An 11,719-nucleotide genomic window follows, 5' to 3' on the forward strand; every position below is an offset into this window, starting at 1 on the left:
GTCAGATAACAGAGGGAGTGCATTGTGGCGGGTTAATGCTGTCTGTGTGCTCCACCTCCACCAGAGACAGTACACACTGGGTCCGAGGAGAAGCTACTGTACTGTCACTGAGATGTTTCTCAGCTGAAACTTCCAGTCTTCTTGAGCACAAGGCAAAGTAGCAACAGAAAAAGGTTTCTTTGATCAAATGAAGCACTCTAAAGGCAGAGGATAAAGCTCTAACTTGTGTCTAACTCATGTTTCTCTGAAATAATATATAATGTAATATATAAAACATAATCTAAAATATTCAGCCAATCGTTTGTGTTTTTAAATCCCCTCTTACATCTTTCTTTTATAGAAAAGCATTAATGAATATTTCATTGCTGGATTTTGCCATCCCTCACTTGTTATTCTAAACATATTTTTTATCTTCATTTTATCCTGTATTTTTATGTTTTCATAATCCCTATGTTGTTTTCATTTGTATTTGACTGTTGGTTGTGTTGTTCATCTGCTGTTTTTTCTGTAAATCACTTTGGAACCTTGTAAAGAAAAGTATTTTATAAATAAAGTAGATCATTACTATTATTGCATTAGAACCACCCCAACATAAACACCCTTCGCTGTACAAAGGGAAGTTTTTCACCTGACAGCGGTACTAGAGGACAGGACGGGGACACCGATATCATTTGGAAACAGCCTTTGAGATTCCAGAAAATTCCTGTCTGTCTGGCCATTGGTTGTGATATTTTGTCGTTTTTGTCCAAAGTCTGGTGGAGTGATCCTCTGAGCAAGAGTCATTTCGGCAAGTCTCTAGAATACATTCAATTTGCTGGCATGCAACTGTCAAGTGTGCACAAGTTGACTCACAGTCACAAACCAGAAGTGTCAAAGGAACTAAGGTTCACAATACATTTTTCACAACTCTTTTGTATCATGATTCTATGTCAACGTTAACATTCCAAACATCCCACAAAGGCTCTACTTCCTTATATTCACCAAAGGGCCTCGTCGACAACGACGAGAGAATGTTTCCTACATTCACGTTGGAAACATTTAAAAAATGTCAGGCCCACTGGGAGAGCAGTGCAAAATGAATGTCTGCACTATAGCAAGTCATCCATGTCACCGATATAAATGTCTTGCTCATTTTATGGAGTTCAGAACCATCCGTATCCCTCACCTTCTACACTTTCGCTGTGATGGTATCAAATGATCTGTATTATTTTCATATTTAGTTTTCATCTATGAACAAGTACTAGAACCTGCACTGACAGCTACCGGCTGAACTGCTGAGCCCTGAGGTTTGTCCCTTGACAAACAAATAAAAGCAGCCATACAAAGAGAACTGGTTCACTGGTCTGTTCACTTTTCCTTCTCTGTAGAATACAGTACAGTATGTATACTGAAGACTTCAAGTTCTTTCCTGTTCAAATGTTCAAACCTCATGATGTCTTAATTGTGTCCGATAGCACCACCCTACAAATTAAGTCAACATGTAATGGTAAACTTGCCCAGCACTAATATATATAAAGTGTCATCTCTGTGACAGCAACAATAACAAATTAGAAGGGTATTGTCCTCTCTACTGGTTGTCGTATTAGTAAAAACTTTATTTAGGATAAGAGCTAATTTTACTGTAATATATGATTAGAGCTAATGTAACTGTAACCTTAAGTACAGGATGGTCAAATGGAGATATTACAAAAGGACTAATGTCTAAATTCCAAGCTACGGTTGCTGAATGTTTGTCCCCGGTGAAGAGGCCATCATTCTCCCCCCTCAGCTCCTGGCTCGCTATAACAAAACAAAATGTAGAGTTAGTTTTATTTCACACCGCAAAACAAAAGGAGAAAAATACTCAAATTCAGTTTATCCGCGTAATTAATCTCAGCGTTTGTAACGTTACCAGACTTAAAGTAATATTTCAGGGTTACAACTTGTCTACCTGAGCTCCTGTTGGTCAGTTTATGGACATAATATGAAGTATAAATATCTGTAAAATCGTCACAATCTCAGTAAGATATTAGTCAACCTCTGAGGTTTGAAAGCGAAGGCATTAAAAGTTACTTTCCAAGTCTAACTGCGGTAGGATGTAGGCAGACGAGCTGCCGGTAACATTAGCTAGTTTGTCAGCTACTTCTACTATTAACAAACATGTGATGTTATAAGCTCCTGAATCTGGGAGCAGAAGGCTGCATTTAAAGGGGTCTTCCAAATAGGACAGCCTAGTCGCAGCCGCTGTGACGCAACCGGTCTACAAATGCAGCCTCCGAAGGATGCAGCCAGGGATGCTAATGGTGAGATTGGACAGCAGCCGGCTAGATGTGTGAGGTGCCCTAAGTCTCGCCTCACAGGCAAGACATCCCTTTAGACCCTGTACGTCTCTATTCACAGTCTGTGGTTTGTCCACAACTCCTCCACCATTCAAATGCTTAAGGAATACAATAATGTGTATTTTAAGATAACTAACTGTTAAGAGCTCTTATAAGAAGACATCCAGAGGGAATGTGTACGGCGCCTAAAGAGAAAGTCTGCCTATCAGGATTAAATAACGGCAAAATGTCGTTTATAGCTCAGTCGAACAACACATTTTTAGCTCAAAGCGGAAGTTCAGAGCGACTTCATAACGGTACAAAGCGAGGAGGGGAACTTGTCAGTTAATATAATTCTTTACCAATCAGCCGGGCGGCAGTGTGGACTCAGGACGGCGACTGAAGGCAAGTGTGTGGGACTTAAAGAAGAAATAAATAGCGGAAAGGTGTGGCTTGTTAGCTAACAGTTGGGCCCGCTGTAACGTTAATGTTCCCATGTGCGCTGTCACCAAAACAGAGCGGCTCACTGCTTTGATGTGAAGACTCTCCGCGTGTCCCACGGCGGTAGCTAACGGTAAACATCAGAACCAGAACGTGACGAGAGTCCGCGTGAGACACAGCAGACGTCGCTATAGAGACCAAACTCCCCAACTTGTTGATTAACGTTAGTCACTGTCGGTGCATTCCTCCGCTGTTGTTGTGCCAGTCATAACCGGACATCTTCATAACACTGTAAGTAATTGTGTTTGTCTGATCTCCTGTACTAAACTAGGTTAGTTAGCTAGCACTGTTGGTGGCCGTGCTACTTTACCTGCGCTATGATACTAAGGAAGTGAATGATGAGGACACTGAAGACCGAACTTCAACATATTTTATGAAACTGAATGTCGCCATTATTGCTACATTAATGACATGTCTGTTGTGAATTAGCCTTCATATTTTAAAGCTGCACCCTGTAATGTGTCGCTCATTGTGACCCTGATACAAGTTACTTTTTACTTATTAACGTTACTTCTTGAAAAAGTAATAATAGCACTTTACTTATCACTTTGTATCAAACGTGTGATATCTTCGGATATCAATTATTAGATGCAGAGACTTGATCTTCAGGTAACACTACTCAACGTTACAACATGAGCATCCTGGTAATAGTGCTGCCTCTCCTGGCTGGGTGGCAACACTATGCAGGCCACTCTAGCCTCCCACGAGGCAAATAGCAGGAGAGCCCTCTATTGGTCTGACTACCATAACATTCAAAACAGTCACTACATAACAGAAGGTAATTAGTGACTCTATTACTTCCCATTTCCTCTCCTCCAACCAAAACTGGCACAGGAAATGGCCTTTAATGTGGTTAAAGCATGCGCCTACCAGCTAAAGCTTGCCATTTATTATTCAAATTTCAATTAAAAATATTAAACTGAGGGTGCAATGCATGCTTTTGCACCCTCGTTGAACCAGGTCTGCCTTTTCCTCTCCCTCAACATGAGTTTATGGTCTCAATCTCTAGTTTCAAGTCTTCTTCAATACAGCATGATGTTCATTTAGTAAATTATGGTCCATTTAGAGTCAAATAGACCATAAAGCAGGGTATGATTTCGGGCAGGGTTACTGTGATTGACAGGCCACTGCCGCTACCAGAGACTTATACAGAGTATCTACGTCACTAAAAGCAGTTTAGCATCTTACCCAGTTCCGGCCGTGCATTTTATGCCTGGGCCTTCTGTGCTGTCCTACTACGGTGCAGATACATGAATCCGTGCATGATGGGACGCTGCGTCATTAACGGACAATGCACAGTCAAACCAACGTAATTAACACAATGACAACAACAAAGTCATAACAACCAGTCACATATATTTGTATTAGTGCTGGGGAAGTTAACGCGAAACGCTTTAACGCATTCATTAATTAACGCCGACAATTATTTTATCGCGCGTTAACTCATTTTTTTAATTTATTAGAAATAAATAAAAAATCTTTTTTTTTTTAATTGAAAGACAAGAGACAAAACATATATATATATATATATATATATGTTTTGTCTCTTGTCTTATATATATATATATATATATGTCTCTTGTCTTATATATATATATATATATATATATGTCTCTTGTCTTATATATATATATATATATATATATATATATATATATATATATATATATATATATATATATATATATATATATATATATATATATATATATATATATATATATATATATATAACAACAAGAGGATGAACAACAGTGGGATAAAAGCCAGCAAACTGTGTGTGTGTGTGTGTGTGTGTGTGTGTGTGTGTGTGTGTGTGTGTGTGTGTGTGTGTGTGTGTGTGTGTGTGTGTGTGTGTGTGTGTGTGTGTGTGTGTGTGTGTGTGTGTGTGTGTGTGAGAATGAACGTGTGTGTATGTCCTTGAGCCTTTTGAGATTGGGGGAAAAAAAATAATAATAACAATTAAAAAACAACAAAAAAACAGGTATGTATTTTGAATTTATTATTATTAGACTGTCTAATGTTTATCGTTTTGTATTGAGATGATATGTCCCTTCAGGGTTGCCGTAGAGAAAAGGCAACTTCCGCTTCTGGTCGAGGGGGGGGGGGGGAGAAATAAAGAGAGAAGCTGCACCAGCTGTTGCTCTCCCTGCATACTACTGGACATCGCTGCGGTAAAGTCAGCAGACACTCAGATCTAAAGTCAGCAGACACTTACATGTTCGTGCACCTGTAGTGACCGTTGCTTCCCAATAAAAAAGTCACTATGGTTGCTGTAATGCTTGTTCTGACGCGTGCCATAAATAACATGTTTCGAACATCCAGTTTCGAATATAGGTATTTTATTCCTCACATAATCAGAGTTCACCACTTTCTCTTCCAGTTATGCATTTCTCCATTAAACCAATAAATCATAACACTTGCCTTTGTTACATCTGCACGCTCAAAAACAGTTTGCTTCCACCTATGAGCAACACCTGTGTCCAATGATCCCACTGATTCTATTACCTGTGGCCTGACTCACAGCGCCACTACGGCCCCATGTGGTGGGAGGTTGTACATAAACAAAAACAACAAAATGGCTCTTACAGCACCTATATGCTGAAATTCACGGTAAACGCATTTAAACGGCACAGATCCGGAGCGAGCGAAGGACTTTGAAAGTCAGCGGAAAGATTAACGTGACACAACATCCGGTTTCTTTAGACGAGCATCCGGTTTTCAGAATAAGATGCCAGGAAAGTATGAATTATATTCACATGAAGTATGAAACATGCTACCTGCATCTCGTGAACCAAATGTTATTGCCCTTTTGTTCATGTAGCAGTACTTTTAAAATAAAAGTGCGCAATACACTACTTTATAATTCATTGTTGAACTTTGCCATAACAATGCGATTAATCGTGATGAATCGCAAAAAATCCATGCGATTAATCCATGCGATTAAAATATTTAATCGCGATTAAATATTTTAATCATTGCCCAACACTAATATTTATATAACAAAGCATGACACATCAATCCAGCAAACCTGCAGCGGATCCACGGATTCGCAGCGGATTCGCAGCGGGGCCGGGATCCCACCTCCGCCGGCGCGACCCATATCTTTCAATTTGAACTCTTACTACTCCAACTAACTTCTGCCAGCTTCCTTAAATTTCACATTAGTCACACGCTGGCCCACTGACCAATCATGGTGCACGTTAATGCAGACTTACTTTGGAGGCTGCCTCGGTGCCAATGGCACGTCAAAGAATACGCCCAACATGTCAAACTAAAGCTCTGATTGGTTGAAGACTATAACAATCAACAATATCGTCCCCATTTACTTAAACTACAAAGGCTCTCTAGCGGGCATCGGGCCTCTCTCCTTACATAGAGACATAGGGGCTGAATCTGATTGGATAAGAGCTCTCCTTGAAACAAGCTGTGCTGGAAGCAGAGCAGCAGAGGAAGACAGGAGCTGTGCAATGACAAAATAAGCTAATGGGAAAAACAATTATAATACATGTAGTGAATTTGTGAAAAATGATAAAACAGCTATAACTTTGTGATTCTGTTTAGGCCAGCAGAGAAGGCTTAGCTGGCCCTGACGGCCCACCACTGATCTAACCACAAGTGCAATAAAGTAAAGTGTATAGAGTATACACAGAATGAACAGCTATATTTAGAATCAATACAGAATGTAGAATAAAAAACAAGATATGAATATGCTATGATACATAGAGTGAGAATGATATAAAACATGCAGCAATTACAGTAGACACTGCCAATAAGAGCATAAGTTAAAAAAAAGCTCACTTTTTATGACTAGGGTGGAGTCAGACCTGAACCCAGGATCTGGTGAAACCAACTTATTTGGAAGAGGAACTGATGAGTGTGTTAATTATTACCCAACTGGTCAATCAAAGTTTACAGACCAGCTTCCTGCTTCTGCTGTGAACTACACTGTATTTACTGCTGCTGTGTTCAGTGAGAGTAATAAGTGATTATTTTAAGTTGTGTCAGGTGCTGGGGATGGATTATTTTCCCGCCTTTAGAAGCAGCTGAGTTTTGTTTTATTACAGTATGACATTGGGCCACATATACACTGGCCAAAATGTTATATATTCAATCTTAGGGGTTGAAATAATGTTGTGTTCCATATTCTCAAAATGTAATTCTTCATGAACAGCTTCCCTGGTTTTGTATGACTTTGGGCCATTGCTGACAGTTTCACAATGTTTGTTTACTTAATACTTCATCTCATAGTACCTCATTTATACCTCAGGAAAGTTTCATACCATATTTAATTCAGACAGTTCTTTTTAACTCTGATGCATTGAGATACAGCATAGGATGGTGATATTTTGCGTGTTAATATTGTACCGACACATGGACGGCAAGTATTGCACTTTTATTCTATAAACTATTCATATTTCAAATACAAATTCAGCCTTTTGATAACTATTGCTTTTTCATTCCACTAGACGGAGCTGAGTTGTCTCTGGTAGAGTCAGTGGGATTGGACTATGTAGACTGTAATATTCAATTCAGTTTATTTTGTACAGCCCAAAATCACAAATTAGTCTGAGGGCTTTACAATCTGTACACAGGACCAACTAGAATCAGTTCAGTGTTTCTGGTGCATCGTGCTACATGTATGACAGCACTCTGTCTGCTTGACTGCCTAACTCATTTTTCTGCAATAGAAAAGACTGGCGTGAGATGAATGCTTGAGTAATAAAGAGTGCTTTGTACTCTGTGATCAGGTTGCTCTGGTTTCTATAGGGGCCCAGTATGACCTTTGGTCTGTGTCCAGCATTCTACTGTCTTCAAGGATCATTTACTGTCATCATGCAGCACAGAGATGCACAACGAGATGCTGTTGTAGCCCATTTGTACCACAATAAACACATGACAAACAAAACAAATGCAGTAGAACATTCCTGTAGCGCATTTTTTTAGATTTGCACCACAAGGAACACAGCAGCAACTGAAACAATTCTGTGAGCAGATGATATGGTTGCCAAAGAAAACATGGTGCCATCACTGTACATTTTTTGTCAAACCAGTGCCTGTTGGCCCACGAGAGCTACCGACCGGAGCCGCACTCTGAGCTCATGTGTGGGCTCTGATGAGCCTCCTCTCCCAGGACAGACCATGGAAGAATGCAGCGCGTCCAGCAGCAAGCAGCCTCAGCACTACACACCGCTGTCCACCAAGCTGGAGGCTCAGCTCACGTCTCCGGGGCTGGACGCATACGTCAAACAGTGGTAGGTCATGGCCGGAATTTTATTCTGTTTTGAATTCTGTTTGTACATTTTCTGTCAACTTGAGGCGAGTAACCCTTCTTATAGCACCCAACACCAGCCGGGACCAGAAGGCCCATTCAGGCCCGTCACGGTAGTTACGTCATCGACTTATCAACGTTATATGGACACGATCTGGATCATTTTTACATTAATGACTTATCGTACAACAAATGGACATGACCGTCATCATTTTTGCTGACCTCCATATTGCTCGTTGTGTTTGTTTACATTAGAATGTCACCAATATTTAAGCAACATGGTGGCAGAATAAACGGCAGGGTTTCCTACCAGAGGAAACCTTTCCTGAATATCTTTAGCCATAAATGACATCTTCTCATGGTCAAACCAAACGAAATCAGAGTATCTCACCCGGCTCCTCTTCTCCTCAGTGCCGGTCCGGAGACCTCCATGTGTCGTATCTGTCACGACAGCGGGGCCCAGGAGGAGCTGCTGTCGCCCTGTGACTGTTCCGGGAGCTTGGCTCTCATCCACCGCAACTGTCTGGAGCACTGGCTGTCTGCCTCAGGAACCAGCTTCTGTGAGCTCTGCCACTTCCAGTTCACGGTGCAGAGGAAGTCCAGGCCACTGCTCGAGGTACGAGGAGCCGCTCACACAGGAGCCGCTCACAGGAGCCGCTCGCATTAGCCGCAGTATGAGAAGAGCTCAGTTTGCTGATTCTTTACCAACCTGACTGTGCTTTCATTGTTGTTGGGGGAGTAGTGGCTGCAGCACCCGGGTCTCCGTCAGACCCAGACCCGGCGCACCCTGTTTGGCGACATGGTGTGTTTCCTGCTCATCACCCCTCTGGCCACCATCTCTGGCTGGCTCTGCCTTCGCGGCGCCATAGATCACCTTCACTTCTCCAGCCGGCTGGAGGCCGTGGGACTCATCGCGCTGACCGTTGCCCTCTTTGCCATTTACCTCTTCTGGACCCTGGTTAGTAGGCTGAGGCATGTGGGTGTCATGCAGTGTTTATTACAAAGTCAAAGTAGCTTTTATTGTCAATTTCTTGCATGTCAGGACATATAAGGAATCGAAATTACGTTTCCCACTCTCCCACGGTGGAACATAAAAGTGCAAGCACGACACATAAAACACTTCCTAGGCTAGGTAAAGACAGATATCCTAGTTAAAACATATACTATACTACAATAAAACATTCAATACACATAGGAACGTTCAATACACATAAAAACGGGAAAAGTGGGCAATTAATATAATAATTAATAATGTAGGGGCAAGTGGGCAATTAATATAATAATGGGAAAAAATGGGCAATTAATATAATAATGTGTGTGTGTGTGTGTGTGTGTGTGTGTGTGTGTGTGTGAAAAGTGGGCAATTAATATAATAATTAATATTGTAGGGGCAATTAATATAAGATAATAAAGTGAGCTGGTGCTAAGACAGTTCATTCAATTCAAAGTCCTGAGAGTTTGTTTTTTTTAGGTGGGGGGGGGTTAGTCCTGAGAGTATTCCTGGGTGGGGGGGGGGGGTCAGCTTCAGCTTCCCGTCAGGCTGGAGGATATGATTGGGGGGAGTGAGGGGAGAGAGTTCAGTGTCCTGACAGCTTGGTGGGTGAAGCTGTTCTTTAGTCTGGTGGTGCGGCAGCGGAGGCTCCTGTACCTTCTTCCAGAGGGTAGGAGGCTGAACAGACTATGTGCAGGGTGACTGGTGTCGCTTGCGATTTGAGTGGCTTTCCGGGTGAGGCGGGTGGTGTATATTTCCTGTAACGAGGGGAGTGGGGCACATACCTTATATTTCCATAAGCCTGCACAGCTGTGTTTAGACAGTTTGACATCATCCAGTTTGATCTGAACCTGCAAAAAACACGTCAGGACGAGGCACATCAAGCTCAATGTCTCCTTGTGTGTGCCGGTCTAGGCTGCTGGACCACATGGTTGCATACACCGCTAGCAGGGCTAGGAAATACTTTATTCTGTGTACCTGTCACATGACATGCACCAACATGTTTTTAGTGCAGCATCTGGTGTACTTGTCCATCTTTCTCGGTGCTTCCGCCACGGCCCAAAGAACATCGACCGCTGCGTCATTTCTCTCCTTCCAAGCACACGATTACAGCCAGAGTCCACAGTTCACCGATCTAAAAGATGACGTCATACTGATGGAGAGCAGAACCACAACCGTGGCTGATGTTGGGCTTCGATAAATTAAGCACTATACAAAATAGTTTTACTGGAATTTGATTAATAATAAGAGCATTTAAGGAACAGTTAATTATATTTTGAATGCTTCTAATAGGCAGTATTGTGCTGTACACAACATATTTCCTGTACCAATAGGTGACTTCCTTCTGTAATATTATGGCAATAAAAAAAAAGGTTCACAGTTACATCGTTGTGTCGTCTGCAGGTGTCTCTCAGGTATCACTGTCGACTGTACAGTGAGTGGAGACGGTCCAATCAGATAGTGGTCCTCCTCCCCCGGTCACGCAGCGAAGCATCCACAGCGAGGGACTCACAGCGAGGGAAGCAGCCAGCCACAGACTCTGTGGTCTGAGACGGGCTCTCATCAGGACACGGACGCTCTCTGCACTTTATAGCAGCGCTCTGAGACGCTCTGCCAGAGCCGACATCACATGTGTGACTGGCCGCGAGTAAGAAGCACTTAATCCTCCAAACTCATGGGGAAACTCGTAAAGGACCTGTGCACAAAATAACAATGGGCTGCAGTGTTTTGGACAATCAAAGGACAGGCGGTGAAACACTGAGTGGAACTTGCAGCAACAGCACCGTACCCATGATGAAGACGTCATGGCTCTCGTATTGCCTCAAAGGAACGTTTTTTGGAAATGGTCCAGTTTCCCATGTCGGTGAGAAGTGGAATATCAGTTTCCCAGACCGTTGAGCCACTGGAAACAAGAAGGGACGGAGTGGTGCTGTATTGCAGCAGCTACTAAAGATGGACGAGGAGTTTGATGTGAAATTAGTCACCGGTTCTAGTCTGTGAGGCTCATGTGAGGCTACTGAAGTCCAGCTCAGCCTTAAAGTCCTCTGCTGCTCCACATTCGTGCACAGTCGGTCTGATGGACGGTTTTGGCTCTTAGGAGTGACACACTTAAACCAAAGGTTATTTTTAATTTGAAACATTTGGTTATTGGTCTGTTTCATGTGTGATGAAATAAAATAGTGTACAGTTGAGCTGGTGTGGCCCATGTATGTTGTCTGACATGAATCTATAATCATTCATATATTAGCTCTCCACACAATATATTTTCCAGTCCACAGTACATATTACAAAGCCTGGCATTTTATTGAGCAAATAGGTCTTCATGTAGAGTAATCTCAATTATATTCATATGAAATACTTTAAGAGATGCTTCACACAACAAGTTGAATAAAAGATTCAGAAGGCGTCCTACATGAAGCGTATTTTTGAAAACTGAATATAAAATATGAATGTAAACATGGATTTTAAATGAGTCACATGGACGCTTCACATGAAGGTGTTTGAGAAAACTGATCCCATAATTCATTGCAGCTCCATGTGGGCAGCGAGGAGCCATCTGTAACCTTTTAGTTTTGCAGATTAGCTAAACCCGTGTGAGAAGTAAAAATGATAACCGGTTCTCTTAGAACCCCATTCTTAAGGATCCTGTGCCGTGTT

General features: G+C 42.0%; 1 protein-coding gene across 3 annotated transcripts; it reads left to right on the top strand.

The window, feature by feature from the left end:
- Positions 1 to 2,618: 2,618 nt before the first annotated feature.
- LOC306791941 (E3 ubiquitin-protein ligase MARCHF3-like) lies at positions 2,619 to 11,253 on the top strand. Of its 3 annotated transcripts, XM_079288863.1 has the most exons (6): positions 2,619 to 3,029; positions 4,858 to 4,972; positions 7,853 to 8,053; positions 8,482 to 8,686; positions 8,813 to 9,028; positions 10,466 to 11,253. In XM_079288863.1, exons 3-6 carry the CDS (start codon positions 7,941 to 7,943, stop codon positions 10,610 to 10,612), a joined length of 681 nt encoding a protein of 226 aa, XP_079144989.1. In that variant the 5' UTR covers positions 2,619 to 3,029; positions 4,858 to 4,972; positions 7,853 to 7,940; the 3' UTR covers positions 10,613 to 11,253. The 3 variants fall into 3 exon arrangements, with proteins under 3 accessions (XP_079144989.1, XP_079144991.1, XP_079144990.1); XM_079288865.1 differs by lacking the exon at positions 4,858 to 4,972; XM_079288864.1 differs by lacking the exon at positions 2,619 to 3,029 and having other exon boundaries at positions 4,742 to 4,972.
- Positions 11,254 to 11,719: the final 466 nt, after the last annotated feature.

Source organism: Melanostigma gelatinosum (genome assembly GCF_949748355.1).
Source record: "Melanostigma gelatinosum genome assembly, chromosome: 18".
Taxonomy (NCBI): domain Eukaryota; kingdom Metazoa; phylum Chordata; class Actinopteri; order Perciformes; family Zoarcidae; genus Melanostigma; species Melanostigma gelatinosum.

What these genes read in the sequence shown, in the direction of transcription:
- LOC306791941 (XM_079288863.1), top strand. Translation starts at nt 7,941, where the DNA reads ATGGAAGAATGCAGCGCGTCCAGCAGCAAGCAGCCTCAGCACTACACA. An exon ending in GACGCATACGTCAAACAGTG is followed by an intron (nt 8,054 to 8,481) that starts GTAGGTCATGGC and finishes TCTTCTCCTCAG; the next exon opens with TGCCGGTCCGGAGACCTCCA. An exon ending in AGTCCAGGCCACTGCTCGAG is followed by an intron (nt 8,687 to 8,812) that starts GTACGAGGAGCC and finishes TTGGGGGAGTAG; the next exon opens with TGGCTGCAGCACCCGGGTCT.